The 22,462-nt window shown below is 49.3% G+C and overlaps 1 protein-coding gene across 3 annotated transcripts in view; it reads right to left on the reverse strand.

Moving 5' to 3' along the window:
• The window catches only part of CROCC (ciliary rootlet coiled-coil, rootletin), a 92,558-nt gene that overhangs the window by 50,267 nt on the left and 19,829 nt on the right, over nt 1–22,462 (reverse strand). For 2 of the 3 annotated variants that reach the window (XM_088463252.1, XM_088463251.1), the window contains exons 4-8: nt 10,543–10,734; nt 3,647–3,730; nt 3,301–3,398; nt 2,952–3,117; nt 2,607–2,713 (exon numbers count right to left, since the gene is read on the reverse strand). In XM_088463252.1, the coding sequence (XP_088319378.1) occupies nt 2,607–2,713; nt 2,952–3,117; nt 3,301–3,398; nt 3,647–3,730; nt 10,543–10,734 (647 nt within the window). Of the gene's footprint in view, nt 1–2,606; nt 2,714–2,951; nt 3,118–3,300; nt 3,399–3,646; nt 3,731–10,542; nt 10,735–11,781; nt 11,863–22,462 lie in introns of all 3 variants that reach the window. The other variant, XM_088463253.1, reaches the window with a different exon arrangement.

Below are 22,462 nucleotides of genomic sequence, written 5' to 3' on the forward strand. Positions count from 1 at the left end.
GACACTGTACAGAGAAACAACAGATATAGCACATAGCTAGTACTGGCCAAATAATGCTCCTCACTCATACTACAGGGGAGACACTGTACAGAGTAACAACAGCTTTAGCACATGGATAGTACCGGCCAAATACCCTATCTAACGCTCCTCACTCATACTACAGGGGAGTCACTGTACAGAGTAACAACAGATATAGCACATAGCTAGTAAGGCCAAATACCCCATCTAACGCTCCTCACTCATACTACAGGGGAGACGCTGTACAGAGTAACAACAGATATAGCACATAGCTAGTAAGGCCAAATACCCCATCTAACGCTCCTCAATCATACTACAGGGGAGTCACTGTACAGAGTAACAACAGATATAGCACATGGATAGTACCGGCCAAATACCCCATCTAACGCTCCTCACTCATACTACAGGAGAGACACTGTACAGAGTAACATCAGATATAGCACATAGCTAGTACTGACCAAATACCCCATCTAATGCTCCTCACTCATACTACAGGAGAGACACTGTACAGAGTAACAACAGATATAGCACATAATTAGTACTGGCGAAATAACTCATCTAACGCTCCTCACTCATACTACAGGAGAGACACTGTACAGAGTAACAACAGATATAGCACATAGCTAGTACTGGCCAAATACCCCATCTAACGCTCCTCACTCATACTACAGGCGAGACACTGTACAGAGTAACAACAGATATAGCACATAGCTTGTAAGGCCAAATACCCCATCTAACGTTCCTCACTCATACTACAGGAGAGACACTGTACAGAGTAACAACAGATATAGCACATAGCTAGTAAGGTCAAATACCCAATCTAACGCTCCTCACTCATACTACAGGAGAGACACTGTACAGAGTAACAACAGATATAGCACATAGCTTGTAAGGCCAAATACCCCATCTAACGCTCCTCACTCATATTACAGGAGAGACACTGTACAGAGTAACAACAGATATAGCACATAGCTAGTAAGGCCAAATACCCCATCTAACGGTCCTCACTCATACTACAGGAGAGACACTGTACAGAGTAACAACAGATATAGCACATAGCTAGTACGGTCAAATACCCAATCTAACGCTCCTCACTCATACTACAGGGGAGACACTGTACAGAGTAACAACAGCTTTAGCACATGGATAGTACCGGCCAAATACCCCATCTAACGCTCCTCACTCATACTACAGGAGAGACACTGTACAGAGTAACAACAGATATAGCACATAGCTAGTAAGGCCAAATACCCCATCTAACGGTCCTCACTCATACTACAGGCGAGACACTGTACAGAGTAACAACAGATATAGCACATAGCTTGTAAGGTCAAATACCCCATCTAACGTTCCTCACTCATACTACAGGAGAGACACTGTACAGAGTAACAACAGATATAGCACATAGCTAGTAAGGTCAAATACCCAATCTAACGCTCCTCACTCATACTACAGGAGAGACACTGTACAGAGTAACAACAGATATAGCACATAGCTTGTAAGGCCAAATACCCCATCTAACACTCCTCACTCATACTACAGGGGAGTCACTGTACAGAGTAACAACAGATATAGCACATGGATAGTACCGTCCAAATACCCCATCTAACGCTCCTCACTCATACTACAGGAGAGACACTGTACAGAGTAACATCAGATATAGCACATAGCTAGTAAGGCCAAATACCCCATCTAACGCTCCTCACTCATACTACAGGGGAGACGCTGTACAGAGTAACAACAGATATAGCACATAGCTAGTACTGACCAAATACCCCATCTAATGCTCCTCACTCATACTACAGGGGAGACACTGTACAGAGTAACATCAGATATAGCACATAGCTAGTACTGGCCAAATACCCCATCTAATGCTCCTCACTCATACTACAGGAGAGACACTGTACCAGGGTAATAACAGATATAGCACATAGCTAGTAAGGCCAAATACCCCATCTAACGCTCCTCACTCATACTACAGGGGAGTCACTGTACCAGGGTAATAACAGATATAGCACATAGCTAGTAAGGCCAAATACCCCATCTAACGCTCCTCACTCATACTACAGGGGAGTCACTGTACCAGGGTAATAACAGATATAGCACATAGCTAGTAAGGCCAAATACCCCATCTAATGCTCCTCACTCATATTACAGGGCAGATACTGTACAGAGTAACAACAACCGCAAACGTTGATGGTGCGGCCGATGTTGCGTCAATGTTGGAGCGTTCACAATCGCCATTACAAATGCACAGACCCCGCAGCCTGAAAGTGGGAGTCTTACCACTCATACCCTCCATCGCACCGTCCATCACAAAGCGAAGGCTGAGGTTAGCATTTGCATATTCCTGCACCCGCTATTCTCAGAGCGTCTGCATTACCAACCATCTCTGTATCAGGCCCAGTGTCATACGAGCCTGTTTTAAATTATTCTTAAAGTACGCACAATATATGAGAGTCGCTACCATTTCACAACTGCTGCCATTTGTACTTATATACTGCGCTAATTAGCGCACCAAGGGTTTGGTTTGCATATGTGTAAGAATGCCCATCACATGGATCCATGGCACGAGAAATCATACCCACCTCTCCGTCATGGTCTTCATCTCGCTGAAATGTCTCCGGAATCCGACCACCTGTCTCCAGAGAGAGAGCAGCCGGCTGTGCTCGTTGCTGAAGTATGTGTTGAAGGACTGTAGGGGGCGATAAAGGCACTAAATACAATATATTCCTGTATGGGATCAGGATGGCAGCATACATGGGCAGCCAGACATAGATGTAATATTGAGGGATTTCTATATCATGGCTGCATTATTGCCACATCTCCCTATAGAGGTCTTTAGTAATTGAGAAGAATAATAATAATAATAGTAGTAAAATAATCATTATCCTAAACACAGAAAACCTCTTTCCCCTGTCCGAGCCTCTCACCTCCTCCTCTCGCCTCCACTCACTCTCGCGCTGCTCCAGCTCATCTCGAGCTTTGGTCCAATCAGCCGTCAGCTTGCGCAGATCCTCGCTCAGGGCCTGGTTGGCGGAGTTGGCCTGGTCCAGCTGCTCTCTCAGCATGGCATTGACCTGGGTCAGACTGGCACTTCTGTGGGCAAAGAATAGAAGGGGGGGGGGGCACAGACGTACGGAACATGATCTCTCTGGTAGATACAGCGGTCACTGCATTTTGATATTCCCGGGATAATGTAACTTTGAGCGACTTTTCCTGAGTGACTGCTATCGGCAGGTCTCTAATCTATGGTAACGAGCATTTTGGGGCTGTCCCTACCTCTGCTGCTCCTCCTCCAGGCGGATCAGCGCGTTCTCCAGCTCATTGCTGGTCTCTTCCTCCTGCCTCAGCCGGGAGTCCGTCAGCTCCAGGCGGCTCTGTCCAGGGAGAAACCAGGGACAGTTATTACACAGCACAGACTCATACACAGGGTGTCCATCTGAGTCATCGATCATTTTGTTACTACAATACAATAACTGCTAGTATCTGGGTGACGTTTGTTCTGCAGCGGCCTCCCTATCCAGCGCTGGCCACCAGCTTTCAGGGGACCATTCATGTGATGTAACGGAACTCTGGGTAAATGTGCTAAACACGCTACTTTTATCCATCATGATATGAGACTCACACTGAGGCGTTCGTGTTCCAGTTCCGTGGAGCGCTCCAGAAGCTGCTGTTCCACCTCCCCACATCTCTTCTTATACTGTAGGACCTAGAAGAGGACAACATTAGACGACAGCTGCCTCCTTCGCACTTATATATAATGCCCATGCAAGTATATAAAAGGTCCAGTGCAGCCACCAGCGGTCATCGTGCACTGCACCTACGGTAGATTCACCGCCACCGGCATATGCACAGTATTTCTAAGCCGCAGTTCATCTAGGCGAAGGAATTTGGGCTCTAGGGCATTTTAGTAAGGCTCAATTTCACTGCATTTAATTGGATTAGACCTAAATCATGGATTGAGAACTGGTCAAGGAGTAATCTAGTGCTATATTGTGTTTGTTCTGCTATTACATAGTACACAAGGCGTAATAAAGCTAACTTACAACACTGAAAGAGTCGGTGGTAGGCCTAGTATAAAGACTGGGTCTGAGATTGGGGGCTGTGGTCCAAGACTGGGATTAGGAACCAGAGCCAAAAGTGGTCAAGCGAGCTACTGACCAAGAGATGCCTAGTAATTCCTGACCCTTACTACAAATGTCCGGGACTGAGCTGAGCAGTCACAGGATCCAGCTGATGCAGCGATGTGACGACGAGTATACAGATGGTCCGCACAGCAGTGGGCTCGGCTGGTGAGTGCTAATCTGACTGATGTCACTGCGGCTCCATCAGAGGTGGTCACTTTGCATCATCTGGATCCTGTGGGATCCACGTAGTAATTCCCTATTCATTAGCAGCACACAGTACTAAGTCTATCACATCCAGTGCTTCATCTCCTCCAATGTGGGCCTGGGATTGTGCGCGTTAGTAATAAAGCCGCGTGGTTAGGGTCAGTTGTCTCCCTTCATTATGCAGCATTGGACAAAATATGAGATATGGTAAGAACTTACCCTTGTTATCTCTATTTCTACGAAGTCCATAGGGTTCCACAGGATACCTTGGGGGTATAGGTGTGACGTCAGTCGCAGGGCACCAAAGAGTTAAGCTTTCAGCCTCCCAGGATGCACTAGGTCCCCCTCCTATACCCCGCCCCCGGGCCAAGGCACCTCAGTTAGTTACCAAGCCATAGGCCGGAGGAGGAGAAGGAAGAGAGAGAACAAAGATCTGGACACATACAAGAATCACATTCTCACCAGAGGGAGACGGAAAACCGGTGACCAGAGCAAAGCCCATCTGCAGCACAGGTGCGACAGGGCGGGAGTCCTGTGGAACCCTATGGACTTCGTAGAAATAGAGATAACAAGGGTAAGTTCTTACCATATCTCATATTTTCTACTTCAGGGTCCATAGGGTATCCACAGGATACCTTGGGGATGTCCCAAAGCAGTATCCTTTAAGGGTGGGGACGCTCCTGTGCAGAAAGGAGAATCCGCCGCCCGAAGGAAGCATCCTGAGAGGCGAAGGTGTCAAACCTGTAATACCTCACGAAGGTATGGACAGAAGACCACGTAGCAGCCTTGCAGATCTGAACTGCCGAGGCACCACGTCGAGCTGCCCACGAAGGACCCACAGACCTAGTGGAATGAGCCTTCAGAGAAGGAGGGACCGGTAGGCCTTCATGAAGATAAGCTTCAGAAATAGCCATACGGATCCAGGCTGCCAAAGTTTGCTTTGAAGCAGGCCAACCCTTTTTACAGAAACCATAGAGGACAACAAAGCGTCCGACTTCCTAAACAAAGAAGTGCGGTCCACATAAGTCCTTAAGGCCCGCACAACATCCAAAGAGGCCTCACCCACGGAAAGACCCGGTGAGTTAAAGGCCGGAACAACTATTTCCTCGTTAACCTGAAACTGGGAAACAACTTTGGGAAGAAACTCGGGCCGAGTGCGGAGCACTGCCCTGTTCCCATGAAAAACCAAGAAAGGGGGTCTACAAGAAAGAGCCCCTAACTCAGAAACACGTCTGGCTGAAGCAACGGCCAGAAGGAAAACAGTCTTAGCTGTTAGCCATTTAATATCCACTGAGCCCAGTGGTTCAAACGGCGGTCCTTGGAGAGCCCTCAGGACCACAGCCAAATCCCAAGGCGCCACAGGTGGAACAAAGGGCGGCTGAATACGGAGAACACCTTGCATAAAGGTGCGCACATCCGGGATTGTAGCAATCCTACGGTGAAACCAGACAGATAGGGCCGAAACCTGTACCTTCAAAGAAGCAAGGCGAAGCCCATGATCTAGTCCCGCTTGCAGGAAGGCGAGAATCCGAGACAGACGAAACTCCCGCGGTGCATAACCTCTCGGTCGACACCACTGGAAGAACGTATGCCACACGCGATGGTATATCCTCGCGGAAGACGGTTTCCGAGCTCGTAACATGGTACGCACCACAGAGCTGGCAAACCCCCAGGACCTCAGCATGGCCGTCTCAACAGCCACGCCGCCAAAGACAGCCGAGTCAGGTCCGGGTGAAGACAAGGACCCTGAGACAGAAGGTCCGGTCGTAGCGGCAACCGCAGAGGACTGTCCACGGACAGACCCTGAAGGTCTGAGAACCAGTGCCGTCTGGGCCACGCGGGAGCTATCAACAGGAGCGTCCCTCCTTCCTGTTTGAATTTCCGGATTACCCGTGGAAGAAGGGAGACCGGAGGGAACAGGTATGCGAACCTGAACGTCCACCGGACGGACAGAGCATCCACCAGAGACGCCCCTTCGTCTCTTGTGCGAGACCCGTACACCGGCAACTTGTTGTTGTGCCGGGACGCCATGAGGTCGATTTCTGGAAGACCCCACCTGTCCACCAGTAGTTGAAAAACGTCCGGGTGCAGGGACCATTCCCCTGGATGAACGTCCTGGCGACTTAGAAAGTCCGCCTCCCAATTTAGTACTCCCGGGATGAAGACCGCTGATATGGCCGGAAGATTGCGCTCCGCCCAAACCAGGATCCGAGAGACCTCTACGAGAGCCGCCCGACTGCGAGTTCCTCCTTGCCTGTTTATGTAGGCCACGGTGGTAGCATTGTCCGACTGGACCTGCACCGGGTGACCCTGGAGAAACCGCTGTGCCTGCAGGAGAGCATTGAAGACCGCACGGAGTTCCAAGATATTTATTGGAAGCTCCGCTTCTGTCGGTGTCCACCTGCCCTAGAACAAGTGTGGACCCGAAACTGCTCCCCAGCCCCGAAGACTGGCGTCCGTTGTCAACAGGACCCAATTTGGAACCCAGAACGGACGTCCCTTGTTGAGGTGGGTCGTCTTTAACCACCACGCAAGGGACAGGCGAACCTCCGGGGTGAGCACAATCGTCTGGAACTTCAGAGACTGAGGCAGCCCGTTCCACTTGGACAGGATCAGGTGCTGCAGAGGTCTAGAGTGAAACTGGGCGTATTCCACCATGTCGAACACCGACACCATGGAGCCCAGTAACCTCATCGCCGAGTGTAAGGACACCCGGCGGCTGTGCAGACAACTGCGCACCCTTGACTGTAAAGCAGAGATCTTGTCCTCCGTCACGAAGATCCTTTGCTGTCCCGAGTCCAATAAGGCTCCAAGATGCAGAATCCTCCGAGACGGGATTAGAGTGGACTTCTGCCAGTTGATTAGCCAGCCGTGCCGTTGCAGCAGTGCAATGGTCAGGTCCAAGTGGTGTAACAGGAGCTCTGGAGATCCTGCCACCAATAACAGGTCGTCCAAGTACGGCAACATGCGGACTCCTTGCAGCCGCAGAGAAGCCGCCATGACCGCCATAGCGTCCTGTATGTCCAATGACACCATGTAGTCCCCAGGTTCCAGCGCCAGAATGATGGACCGTAGGGTCTCCATCCGAAACTTCGGGACCCGCAAAGACTTGTTGAGTGCTTTGAGGTTGAGAATCGGACGATATGACCCATTGGGTTTCTGTACCAAAAATAGATTTGAATAGAAACCCTGGCCCCTCTGGGAGAATGGAACAGGCACTATAACTCCAGCCTGGAGCATAGTGTGCAATACCTTCCGCAGCTCCGTAGCCTTGTTCCGGTCTGATGGTAGACCCGTGGTGAAGAATCGAGCCGGGGGTCTGTGCCGGAAGGAGAGGGCGTACCCGTGAGAGACCACCTCCAGAACCCAAGTGTCTGTCGTAGTGAACGACCAACACCGGGAGAACTGCAGCAGGCGGCCTCCCACCCTGGGATCCCCCAAGGGGAGACCCGGACCGTCAGGCCGCAGGCTTGTCATCTGGCTTGGGGGCCGGACGTCTGGTACTCCATGCCTGTTTCCGGGGCTTGACCGATTTCTTAGGGCTAGCCTGTCGAGGAAACGACTGTGGTTTGGGCCTGCCCTGGGCCCTAGGTGACCGAAAGGACGATGGTCCAGAACCAGAAGGAGCAGCGGCCGACGGGAGACAAGCAGATTTGGCTGCCGCCAGCGTGGCCACAATCTTATCCAGATCCGGACCGAAGAGAACTTCTCCGGTAAACGGCAACGCTTCCAGACCTTTCTTGGATCTGCGTCCGCCTTCCAGGATCGCAGCCACAAGGTGCGACGAGCAGCTACCGCTGCTGAAGAAATTCTAGACACCAGAGTACTAATGTCTAGAGCCGCTTGTTCGGCCGGACAGTCGGATTCAAAAGAAGCCTCTAATGAATCCGCCCAGCGCTCCATCGCTCTGGCAACCCAGCAAATGGCCATAGCCGGCCGTGCTGCCCCCCCCTGCAAGGGAATAAGCGGACTTCAGGCAGATTTCTACCTTGCGGTCCGTAGCATCCTTAAGGGAGGACATGGATGGCATCGGCAATGTGGCACTACGGACAAGACGGGTCACGTGAGAATCCACCTGTGGAGGGGATTCACACTTCGCAAAATAATTATCCGCGAACGGATAAGCCACCGCCAGGCGTCTCTGCGGCTGGTATCTTTTGCCAGGTTGTTTCCACGCCTCCTCTAAATGGTCCACCAACTGACCCGAAAGAGGAAAGACTGTGGCATCGCCCTTCACATCTTTGAAAAAGGCATACTTAGATTTAGCCGCTGGGGGAACTTCGTCCTCAATCACCAAGGCTGTGCGGACCGCCCGAATAAGTCCAGGAATATATACTTTGGACTTAGCATCAGCGTCCTTAGTATGGAAAGGTTCCTGATCGTAAGGATCCAGAATCTCCCCATCATCAGACGTCCCTTCGTCATCCTCATAAGGAGCGGACAGAGACGCCACCGGCCTTTTATGAGGCCGCATCACAGACTCCCCTTGCAACACATCCGACAAGTGCTGTAAAGAACTCGTCAGGGAGTTAACCCACGCTGGCTCCTGAGAACCCGGGAGCGGGGAAATAGGGAGACTGTGGGGTACCACCAATTGTCGTGGGAACCCCTGCATGGGTGACGACACCACAGACTGCTGGGACAAACCCATCGGAGTAAACGCGGGCTGCGGAGCTAACTGGCCCACTAAAGCTGTTAACGCCTGAGCGAAACAAGCCCAGGGCGGCTCCTGTACCGGTGCTGTAACCGTAATAGGCCGCGCCATGGACAAACACTGCCGGCAAAGGCCCTCCGCGCTACCCTCCCCCTCCGCTAACGGTACTTTGCACGTGGTACACTGTAGCCGGAGGGGAAAATCACTTTCAGACATGATGGCACCACGTATGTGACCTCTCTCACCAATTAAGTATTAAATAGGCGAGAGACCACCCTGCAGCACTGCACCGCAAGGGCTTTAGCAGAAAGAACAGGGACAGTAATAAAGCTGACAGTTTAGAGAAGAATAGTTACAGGCAGCGCTAGCACAGTCACATACAATGCAGAGAAATAACAATTCCTGCACTAACAGCGCTGATCACTCAACTACACAGACACAGGGCCTGGTAGGACACAGCGCTGCATACACAGACCTGAGCCACAGCGGAGGAGAGGTATGCGGGGGGACCCAGACCACGATGCTTCCTTCCAGACTTCCAGCAGCGTTCACCATGCGTTGCAGAGAAGATGGCCGCCGAGGAGCAGAGAGAAGCTGGCCTGGGGGAGGAGCGCTGACACAGGACCAGTCAGCACAGTGCAGAGAGGGCTGTGTGCAGCGGGGGAGGCGCCGGCTGTGAGACAGGGAAGGCGCGCTCCCCTGGCATGCATTTAACCCCTGGGACGCCGCAGCGCTACCGCTCTGCTGCGGTCCGCTGTCCCAGGGGGTAGTGGAAGAGCAGGTTGGTCGCCTGGCTCCACGCTGCAGCCAGTCCCCAGGGAGCCCCCTGCCTGGGGACTTAGGACCATGTGATCAGCGGGGACCCACCGCGGGACCCCGCTGCTTACCTCTGTCCCCCTTGAATCCGGCCATGGTCCGGAGCATCTGGGGTCACCGCTAGCTGTGACCCCAGACGCCCACCAGCATCCCCGGATCAGTACCGGCGTTCTGGTACCGGCGGGGTGTAGGGAAGACAGCATGGACGTCAGGACTGACTGTCCATGCTGTTCATCCAGATGTGCAGCCACAGCTGCATGAAGAAAAAGCTTCAGGGGCTTTCTAGCCCCCACTCCAACAGGTGCACCCGACTCCGGCCGGGCACCAAACTAAACTGAGGTGCCTTGGCCCGGGGGCGGGGTATAGGAGGGGGACCTAGTGCATCCTGGGAGGCTGAAAGCTTAACTCTTTGGTGCCCTGCGACTGACGTCACACCTATACCCCCAAGGTATCCTGTGGATACCCTATGGACCCTGAAGTAGAAAATAACATAATTCAGGAGCAAATCGGTGCAATCTACTGTAGAATCCAGCAGGATCCTATAAATCATTCTGGAGCTTCCAGACACAGTACAGGTTTACAGACATCATATACATGTGAAAAATGAAATAAGCATTTGCAGGAGAAAGCTGCGTCAGCCGCACGTGTATATAAATGTCCCCTCTGTGTGATCCTCTTCCATGTGCCCAGCAAATGCCCCATCTCAGTACAGGAACGCACCTTGGCTTGTAGTTTCTGCACGAGTTGGGCCTGCCGCTGCTGTCCCTCCTGGTAGGCCTGGAGCTTGCGTTTGTACGAGGCCTGCTCTTCTTCAAGACGTCGTCTGAGCTCCACATTCTGCTGCGCCAGGCTCCGCGTCTCCAGGGAATCTCTTTCGCGCTCACCGGTCTCCAGGCGCAGGGTCTGCTCAAGCTACAAGGAGCAAGAGATGGTCAGTCATCTACTATGTACTATCCGATCATGTACAAACCAGACAGTCTGACTATAATAACAATGGGTGATCGCTGTAACTGCAACAGGACAGACCGGCAGTCATCACTGATCACATAATTTATAACTGTAACAGGACAGGCTGACAGCCATTTATCACTAACAGGACAGACCGGCAGTCATCATTTATCAATGTAACAGGTCAGGCCAACAGTCATCATTTATCACTAACAAGACAGGTCGACAGTCATCACTGATCACTGTAACAGGATGACAATCATCATTTATCACTGTAACAGGAGAGACCGACAGACATTATTTATCACTATAACCTATCAGGCTGACAGTTATTTATTGGTGCATAAATACGAAATGTAACAAACAAACAAACAATCTGTCATAAAATTCTTAAGGTCCGTACACACTAGATGACGTGTTTACACCGCTATGTGACCGGCAAACCTCACCTCCCCGCCAACGGGCCGACATATCGGGTGGCCCCTACACACTGGTAGATTCGGTGCCAGGCATGTCGGCCACTGCCTCATCCCTCTGCACGGGGTCGTTAGTCGCCTGTATGTAAGGCCAACCTGACGACCCCACAGGAGCGCGCACCGCACAACATAGCGCGTACACACTGGATGATTGTAACGATTCGTCTTTCTGATCTGTCGGAATCGGGCAAATCGTTAAAAAAATCATCTAGTGTGTACCCAGATCTAGTCTGCAATGAAAATCTTAATTAATTTAACACAAATCTATGGGAAAGACAGGTAAAGGGAATCACATCAAACTATCCAAAATAAATGTACATGAATGGTCTATGCAGGGAAATAGCGGCATTCCCGCTGGCACAGGCAGCAGTGCCATAATGGTTTACTAGGAAACCATCACATGTACCCTGATTGTTGTATTATCAGACTTTATTGCTGTTACATGGAATCATAAATACAGATATTTCTTTTAGAAGTTTGCAGGAGACTTAGGAGCGGCCCAGCTATGAATGGAGCTGTACAGCAGGATACTCACCTTACTACCCTCACTCCAACCTATAGCGCTGGGTGCGGATCTTCCGGGCTCCTCCCACAACCAGCGGAGGGACTGGTCCAACTTGCACAATAATAAAGAGGTGCCGAGTCAGCTGATTGAAACATGGAACCCGGCAAACAGACAACACACAGTACAGCACAAGTCTGCCAGGCACAATGACAAACAGCAACTATAGACCAAGCTAGGCACACTGTACGGCACTGCCAGGTACACACATCCGCATTGGTGACAGAATCCAGCCCCCTCCGGCGCAGACAGTCCTCCAGCTGCAGTAAATAGACAGATTGTAATGCTAATAGTCCGTTACACAATTGCACCCCAGGGGAACCCAAAAGGCCCCCCAAAAACTTCCTATCTATTCAGTTATTGCCAAGTAGATACAAGGCCTGCAACAGTGAATAGTATGTAGTCAGGCACTACCTATAATGAGCCCCAGTGACCTCCTACGCCCCAGTGGCCAGTCACTCCTCCCTAATGAGCCCCAGTGATCAGATGTTCCCACCTCCTGCGCCCCAGTGACCAGTCACTTTCCTCTAATGCGCCCCAGTTTTCCCTCTAATTCACCCCAGTGACTACCTGCTCCTAAGTCCTGCACTCGAGTGGCCAGTCACTCCCCCCTAATGCGCCCCAGTTACCAGTCACTCCCCCCTAATGCGCCCCAGTGACAAGTCACTCCCCACTAATGCGCCCCAGTGACAAGTCACTCCCCCCTAATGCGCCCCAGTGACCAGTCACTCCCCCCTAATGCGCCCCAGTGACAAGTCACTCCCCCCTAATGCGCCCCAGTGACAAGTCACTCCCCCCTAATGCGCCCCAGTGACAAGTCACTCCCCCCTAATGCGCCCCAGTGACAAGTCACTCCCCACTAATGCGCCCCAGTGACAAGTCACTCCCCCCTAATGCGCCCCAGTGACAAGTCACTCCCCACTAATGCGCCCCAGTGACAAGTCACTCCTCCCTAATGCGCCCCAGTGACAAGTCACTCCCCCCTAATGCGCCCCAGTGACAAGTCACTCCCCCCTAATGCTCCCCAGTGACAAGTCACTCCCCCCTAATGCGCCTCAGGGACAAGTCACTCCCCCCTAATGCTCCCCAGTGACAAGTCACTCCCCCCTAATGCGCCTCAGTGAAAAGTCACTCCCCCCTAATGCGCCTCAGTGACAAGTCACTCCCCCTTAATGCGCCTCAGTGACAAGTCACTCCCCCCTAATGCGCCTCAGAGAACAGCCGCTCCCACCTCCTGTGCCCAGTGGCAAGTCACTTCCTACCTCCTGTGTACCAGTGGCTAGCCGCTCCCTTCCAAAGTGCCCAGTCTCACCCTTCATGCGCGCTGGTGGTCATCCTACCCCCAACTTCTGCACCCCAGAGGCCAGCCTCACCCTTCATGCTCTTCAGTGGCCAGTCTCACCCTTCCTACACCCCAGTGGCCAGCCTCACCCTTCATGCACCCCAGTGGCACACCTCACCCTTCATGCACCCAGTGGCAGGCTTCACCCTTCATGCTCTACAGTGGCACATCTCACCCTTCATACACCCCAGTGGCATACCTCACCCTTCATGCGCCTCAGTGACGGGCCTCACCCTTCATGCTCTACAGTGGCCAGTCTCACCCTTCATGCACCCAGTGGCAGGCTTCACCCTTCATGCTCTACAGTGGCATACCTCACCCTTCATGCGCCCCATTGACCAGCCTCACCCTTTATGCACCCCAATGGCCGGCCTCACCCTTCATGCGCCCCAGTGGCAGGCCTCACCCTTCATGCGCCCCAGTGGCAGGCCTCACCCTTCATGTGCCCCAGTGACCAGCCTCACCCTTTATGCACCCCAGTGGCCACCTCACCCTTCATGCACCCCAGTGGCCACCTCACCCTTCATGCACCCCAGTGGCAGGCCTCACCCTTCATACACCCCAGTGGCAGGCCTCACCCTTCATACACCCCAGTGGCAGGCCTCACCCTTCATACACCCCAGTGGCCGGCCTCACCCTTCATGCACCCCAGTGACCAGCCTCACCCTTCATGCACCCCGTCTCATTATCCCAATATTAGACTGTTAATACAGTAGTAAAAGACTGTCTGGGCTGGAGATCCCATAACTCTGAAGTGCTACATGTTGCTAGGAGACACAATGCACTACAATAGAAACACACACTGAATGCCCAGGACCCTGCTCTCTGCATTGTCCGGCCTGGCTGTGAAGTGGTTCATGATACAATACACGGGCACCTATTGAACACAGCCATTTGTTCTGTAGGAAATTGCCAGTGTTTCCATGGCAGCCTCAGTCTCTTCTCTCTCCCGCCTGTCCAAGTATTATACCTCCTTAATGCATCTCTCTATATCATATGCCTACTTGCCCGACGGACTCTCCTCCTGACATAGGCCCCAGCTTCCTCATCAGGGACAGTCGGGAGCTCTGCCTTGTCCTCCATCCTTACGAGAGCTTAGGAGATAACAATGAGTGAGAACAGGACCACTGTGATCTTATACAAAGCCCCCTTCCCTGGGTATGACAGCAGGCTCCGGGGTCAGGAGGAGAGACTGCAGCTCTCTAATGCCACAGCACTTTAATGCTGCTTGTAATGGAGGAATCATTCCATTATGGTGGAGGGATATAAAGGAGTTTTCCCCTGTGCTGGAGAGGAAACCTCTCTGCAGACCCCAGGCCAATGCACACAGATTAACCACAGGACACTGCTCCATTCAACTGGAAATGTGCCGAAAACTGAAGGTGTTTGCAAACGTCCTCCCCCTTTGATATGTACAGGTGGTACATCCCTCTTCATAAGCAAACTGCAATGCCGCTAGTGCAACCAAGACAAGGGAATGAGAGCACAGGACAGGAAATAGAACAAGGAGACATAAAGAGGTATATTTACTAAAGTACAGGTTTTTAGCAGTGGAGATGTTGCTCTTAGCAACCAATCAGATTCTAACTATTATCTTCTAGAAGGTGCTAGACAAATGATAACTAGAACCTGGTTGCTATGGGCAACATCCCCACTTCTAAAAACCCGCACTTTAGTAAATATACCCATAAGCATCAATAGAATGATGGAAGATTATTTTAATGACAATGTAGAAATTAACAAGTCACACAGTCCTTTTTATTACTGGGAGGTGGAAAAAAAATATGGAGCCTCTTGTACAAATTAGCTTTGCTTAAGCTGCCCACCCTCCAAGTGTGTACTCGGAAAGAGGGTTTAGCACAGCTGGGGACCTTGTGAGTAATTGGCTTAGGAGGTTATTTCCTCAAAATGTGGAGAAACTCATGGTCATAAAATCGAACTACAAATTCTATGAGGAAGACCTTTACCACCAAATGCTACAAAGTACAGAGACTTCTGTAATGGTGGATTCTAGTGGGGATGAGCTAATATTGTATGATGATATTAATAACACTGATGAGGGTGAGGATGATAATGACATCTTCCCACTTTAGAGATGATTAAAAAAGCTGTTAGCCGCCTTAAGCTCATTGTTAGCTTGTATTGTGGGGGCCCAAACAAACCAAGCACTTCAGCCACGAAAGTGCCAGTCCTTGCTGCTGAACTGCTTGGTTTGTTAAACTGTGCATGCCTTTTTAATATAGAACATAAGGGTGGGTGGAGGATCCAATGACAATTCTATCTTGCACCACTTTTCTTTTCATCATAGGCTGTATTTTGTGGGATTGTTGGTTACAGTCTTTTTTGCATAGACAAACATTTTTTATTGGTTATTGTTCTAATACATTTCTAATTTGCAACACATTTTTAACCAGAAATACTGTGGTGCCTCACAAAAAAATGTAAAGCATTCTGGAGGATATTTATTATTATTATTCAGTAATATGAACATGAACAAGATAAATTGTATTCTTTGAAGGTCTTTTCTCAGTTGCTGTAAAACAAGGCCACGTCTCAAATGAAATTTTCCCAATCAATCAATTGTTTACCTCTCTTCCACTACATACATACTCCACTTCCATTTCCTGATATAGTTCTTGATTAATGAAAACATTCTTTCTATGGGGTTGTATAGTTTATTAAACTGCCATTCTGTCTGCCACTGCTGTGCTGCAATGTTTCATAGATGTGCTATATTCTTTTAACCTGTCATGTGTTTGTGCCGCTGCTCTTTTGCTTAGTTTAACCAGCCAGTCTTTGGCCAATATTGGTGACAATATTGTGAGCTATGAGATGGTCAATACTGACTGGAAATTAATGTTATTGAGGTTAATAATACTGTAGGCACAAAAACAGGCCCAAATTACATAACTGTTCTTATGTCTTTTTTTTTATTTTTGAACCCAGATCCAAAACCAAAACAGGTTAGGGTGGTTTTGGCAAAACCCAAACAAGATGATGAATTAGAACCAAAACTCGAGGGCCTGCTAACATTTCTATGTACAACTTGGTTTTCTCGTAGAATAGTGTATACACGGATATAAAAGAACCCAGGCAACTAGTCCATTACACCAGGATGTGTGGTATATTATGTACAGCTGTACACACTGTTACACTGGTTTAGTCCAAGACATGAAGCGGAGCAGGGTCAGGCAGCTCACCGGCCGGTGACTGTCTTATGTACTACCACAACAATGCTGGTACTACAGTAACAAGGGCTCCTCTAAGATAACTATAGTGCTTCAGTGACTGACCCCAGGACTCCTCTAAGGTCAGTAGGGTGTTTGGTAAAGGCCACATGTAAGTAAAGGGGTATTAATGACAATGCAATACTAAATCAGTTTTATGTCAATACAAAACTAGTTATAGTTTCAGCATAGAACGCATTCTAATGACCAGTATGCAATGCATAAACTATTACGATGACCATCATGCAATATAGAGGGCATTCCTCTAAACCAGCTGTACAGCATTCAGGAGCCGTATTAAGGTCCAATGGGGCCCCAGGGAAGATACAGGGTTTGGGGCCCTTCATATACTTGCGTTTTGTAATCACAATGCCACCAAGTCTGCCTACCTCTATGCGCAGCCACTCGCGAGAGGCCCTGACAGTAATCCGGCCTCGCTAAGTCACTATAGGTTGTGTACAGTCCATCCCTTGTATGTAGCCTTGGAATGCTGAACACTTTAAATATTATTCTATTATTGCTATAGATAAATGTAAAGGCATTTCAAATACAGTGGTTTAATGCAGTAAACCCAATAAGAAAATGATTAAAGACGTAAGATTACCGTTTAATTGTTCCCATTTTTTACAAGAATAATTTTGCAAAGAAAATATCTGGCAATATGGAGTAAATAAAATGCTGATTAGGATGCAGAGCCAGTCATGTCAGTGATAGGCTCTGCAACTGTTACCTATAAAGTGTGATATTAATACTATATGGAGGTTTAAACAGGAGGAGGATCCTGCTAAACACTGGGCTATAGCAGAATGGCAATGTCAGCAATTTGTGGCTTGTGCATTAGGCAACGAGCTGAAACATGAAATAACCATCAACTGATATCACTAGCAAAGCTCGATTCCATCTGTAAGTTGGGGGGGGGGGGGCAATCTGACACCCAGATATGGAGAAACACCATATCCCACTTGCAGAACATTGTAAGATTCTTGGGAGCCAATCTGTCGTTGGGAATTGCTCCATCTTCTTACCTCTCCCTGCAAACAGGATCATGTAAGTGAGACTGTTCATTCATTTTTCCTTTTTTGTTTAGAGAAAATTATTTGCAGAAGACTATTTTTGTATGTCATTCTTGGTAATTGTTTTGTATAAACTTTAAGCATTGTAACTTTCTCATATTAAACTTCATTAAATAAGATTGGTCTCTGTGATCAAGAGTGTAGCTACCATTGGTGCAGTTGCTATGGGGCCCACAGCTGAGGGGGGCCTGTCTGCATTGTCTGTCCCAAATTGATATAAGAGTTTTTCAGCCACTGGGCAGTACACGGGGCTCTTACAAATGTTAAGAGGCCCACAAATTACTAGCTAGAGTTGTGCTATTATATCATGTACTTGCCGACTCACCTGAAACTCCAAAAAGAGCAATGTACAACAACCCCCCCTCCCCCCCACCCACTTCACTACATTTTGCAAATCATGCCATAAAGGCAACGCCCCCTACAGCAAGTATGATGTGTCACTTTTGTATAAATAAATAGATGACTCTTTAAATAGGTTTTTATTGTTTTTAATTTATTGTGTAATTAATGAAGTAGTGCTATGGGGGCCCCTTAATGCGAATCCATCTGCATGTGAAGTTCCCTGTTCTGCTCTTCTGAACATAAATGCCCAGCTCTGGGAGGAGCAGGGGGATCCTCCGGAGTTGATGACAGGTTTGTTGGGTCCTTCCTAAAGTTTGCTACATAGAACGGCAATTTCATGCTACGCCCCTGGTCTGTGACATCAGTCATTTCTGCTATAGGACGCAGGAGACACGGTGCTCAGCCTAAGGGACATTGCAGACATTTCTGATGTTAGAAGATAATTCCATCCAAAATATAAAAAATGTAGGAGTGAAGTAAAATAGATTAAAAGATACATGAACAATAACATTGTAGTTACCTGCACCCCTGCAATCCCCCAAATTAGCTTTTAGTCCAATGGCCTTAATAGTCCACAATAGCCTACAATACAGAAGGAGATATATACGGATAAACAGGCTATAGAGGAGGCCGGTGATCTCTGGGTGCCCTGAGTCCTCCTTCTCCAGTGTGTGGAAATTATTATATATTATCATAGTAACAAACGCTGACACTGATACTCACACTAATCACCATATGATGGACAGATGTCTCCTCTCCCTCTAGACGCGGAACGCTGTGATCAGTGTCAGCCTGCGAACGCCATGACTACTGTCCTGGGATCCTCAGCTATTAGTGCCGGGATCCTCAGCTATTAGTGCCTGGATCATGTGGGTCATCTGTCCATCTGTAACACGTAATGATACAACCAGCTCAGCTATTATTCCGGTTATCAATCTGCCACAGGCTGCTATGTATCATCTCAAACCAACTGTTATAGCAAATATCATATAAGATATAAAGCTAAATGTATAACACATCAGTGGCTATCTATCTGCGCTCTCTCTCTTTTCACATATATATAATATATGCAGAAAAGAAAAAGTAGATAGATGCAGACAAGTGTCGCAGAGATTATATTAAAATATAGAACATTCCTTTAGCACCTAGACAAATTACCTGAATAGCCGACCAATCTCTTTCCCGCGCTCTGGTGGTCTCGCTGCTGCCTCTGTGTAAATGCAGCTTCCTCCTTCCAACTCTCTTAAACCAGGCGTTCCTGTGGCCTGGTGATACTGCCGATGGCCTGCGATGTTGCTGCGGCTCTCTTCATCCACCAATTTCACACCAGCCGTTCCAGCGGTCTGTTGGTCTCATTATGGCCTGTGATGTAATGCAGGCGCTCTCCTCCCTCCACTCTCACACCAACCGTTCCTGCGGTCTGAGGGTCTTACTAAAGGCCTGTGATGTTATGGCGGCTTCCTCCACTCACACCAGCCGTTCCTGCGGTCTGGGGGTCTTACTAATGGCCTCAGATGTTATGGCGGGTCCCTCCTTCCTCTACTCACACCAGCCGTTCCTGCGGTCTGGGGGTCTTACTAATGGCCCCAGATGTTATGGCGGCTCCCTCCTTCCTCTACTCACACCAGCTGTTCCTGCGGTCTGGGGGTCTTACTAATGGCCTCAGATGTTATGGCGGCTCCCTCCTTCCTCTACTCACACCAGCCGTTCCTGCGGTCTGGGGGTCTTACTAATGGCCTGTGATGTTATGGCGGCTACCTCCTTCCTCCACTCACACCAGCCGTTCCTGCGGTCTGGGGGTCTTACTAATGGCCCCAGATGTTATGGCGGCTCCCTCCTTCCTCCACTCACACCAGCCGTTCCTGCGGTCTGGGGGTCTTAGCAATGGCCTGTGATGTTATGGCGGCTCCCACCGTCCTCCACTCACACCAGCTGTTACTGTGGTCTGGGGGTCTCATTGATGGCCCATGATGTAAAGCAGGCCACCTCCTCCCACCATTCTTACACCAGCAGCTCCCGCGGTCTGGGGGTCTCACCGATAGTCTGTGAGATCCCTGGGGCTCCCTCCTTACACCTGGCATACTACCGCTGCTGCACTTTGATGTTACAGGCAGCTGCCAGGCTCACCATTCCTCAGATAGACACTGGAGCACTATCCATGCACCTCCGTGTATGTCAGGGCTGGGATGTCTCAGTGCCTTTTCCAGATGTTCGGCCACATTGTTTAGGCGTCTCAATGACATGAGATCATGTGGAATAAATTCCGTTATGACTCCTATGAGTCTCACCAGGTCACTCGTCTCCATGTATATGGGCAGTTTCTTCACTGCCTCCAATAGCAGCTTCTTCATCAGATGTTTCCTTGCCAGGAGTTTATACAGGGACTCTCTATACTGGGGATCCCCCCAGCTGCTGCCGTCTAGCTGTCTGGTGTTACAGCCCAGGTGGGGTAAGCAGGTCTGGAGACAGGCAGCTGCAGCTGATGCCAGGTGTATGTTGGTGCTCTGCATCTTGGTGAGAAGGGGTATAAGCTGCTCCCTTACTATGGCGCTGATATCGCTGCCGGGGTAGCGCCTGTACCTCTTTATCAGCTCCCTGATTAGCTGCAGAGTGATCAGCTGGACGTCCTCGCTGGGAAAGTTGATGTATCTCAGTATACGGAGGAGGACTTTGTCATTTCCGTGGCAGCTTTTTCTGTCATCCATCTGCACTACGGCCATTAGTGCCCGTATCACTGCGGGCAGAACTATTGCCTTCTCTGCTTTCAATGTGCGCAGGAGCGCCTCCATGATGGTATTAGAGTGCTTCCTGGCCTCCTTTGGCGATGATCTTACGCCATTTATCACGCACTGTAAGGCTGTTAAGCGGATGTGATAATCACAGTTGGTCAGCGCTGTTAGTATGTCATTAATGATGATGGTATATAGTCCTCCAGACATACAGGCGGTGTATTTGAGGAGTTCCGCTGTGACTGTGAGACTAAGGAGCTTGTTAGGGAGGTTGCAGGACTTCAATACAGGCCGGAGCATCCTCAGCATGTCCTCAGCGCCTCCCATCGCTATAACTTTGCTCACTGAGCTTTCCACTGTCGCCTCTGCACTATAGGGCCCGTCCGGTGTTATGGGACTAAGGGGCTCGCTGGTGGTAGGTGACATTATGCGTGACAGCTGCAGTGACTGTGGAGGGCAGGAGTCCGTCTTCATGGAGGTTTGGATCTCACATACTGTGTAATCCATGTAATGACGGGATAATAGCACTAACACTCTGCTAGCTGCCTGCCAGTCCCTCTCTGCCTGTTCTGCCTGCACCATCAGTCTCACCACTAGGGGCAGGATGTTCTCTGTGAGTAAGGTGGCAGCGTCCTTCCTCACCTCTAGTATATGGGCATAGAATGCGCAGATCATGTCTGCATCTGCACCTGCTGCGTTCTTACTGAGCAGTGCTTGTGTATCATCCACTAAAGTCATCAGCTTCCCAGATGCCATATTACTGATGATTTCTGGCACACAGGACTTAATAACTGGTGCAAAAATAAGTTCAAGTAGATGGGACATTGTTACCGGTTCGTCGTAAGCCAAGTCGTAATCCGAAAGGTTATCAGTCGTATCCAAAGGTTCAGTTGCCGGGTCAGTCAAATTCAATATCTCAGGAACAAAGTACTGGAGAGCAAGTTGCTACCAAAATATGGCTCCTCCTGGCTGCCTCCTATATATAGGGCTGAGAGGATTCAATTCATCTCTGTGTTCATAATAGCCAGCTCCGTCTATGACATCATCTAGCCACACCCACATTACATCACACATGGCTGCCATGATTAAGGATCTGGTTATAACCGGTTTATGTAACATGGCTTTAGCCAAAGACCTTATAATCTAATATTAATATCTACATTAGGACCAGCAGGGACAAGTGTAGCCAATGTGACACGATATGTATTATTGGTGCATCACCCAGACTTAGCCCTCACCTGTGTTATGCTGACGCCAGGTCCGCAGGGAGAAATGCCAAGCTTTATATAGAATGGGGGAATGTGCGTGTTACTCTGTGTGTATAATCCCCTCCCATCCTATTCATCACTCCCCTTCCCCATACTACAGAGTGGGAGCTGCCGGTTGGAGCATTGGGGTCACATGATGACCAACACCTGGTCAGGGAACTGTCACTCACACGATAACTGGCTTTTTGTCTCGTATCTGACTTGTGACTCGCAGCAACTGGGCACGGACTCTCAGAAAGTGGCCGTCAATGCGACTACAGTGAGCGTGTTGTCGCAATGAAAGTACAGAGGTCTGGACATGTAATATATTTATAAAAGAAATAATATTGAAATATCAGCCTGCTGTATTTACGTTTGTTACAGAGTGCCGCGACTTGAGTTTTATATTATATATCTATCTATCTATATACAGTATATCTCTCTCTCTATATATATATATATACACATATATATACACACACACACACATCCCATTGGTCATAACTGTGAGAAGCATACCCATATTTTCAAATATAATACACAAAACCAGAGTGATGTAGTACATGACATAGAAGCACTTAAAACCACCACCACTTTGCCTGGATGACATTGTTGTATTTATTTCTTACACCTTCGTTAGCACTAAACAATACACACAAACACCCAACAGTAATTGCACTTCAGTAACCAACTT

The sequence above is a fragment of the Taudactylus pleione genome, unplaced genomic scaffold (genome assembly GCF_031769625.1).
Source record: "Taudactylus pleione unplaced genomic scaffold, aTauple2 ptg001334l, whole genome shotgun sequence".
Taxonomy (NCBI): domain Eukaryota; kingdom Metazoa; phylum Chordata; class Amphibia; order Anura; family Myobatrachidae; genus Taudactylus; species Taudactylus pleione.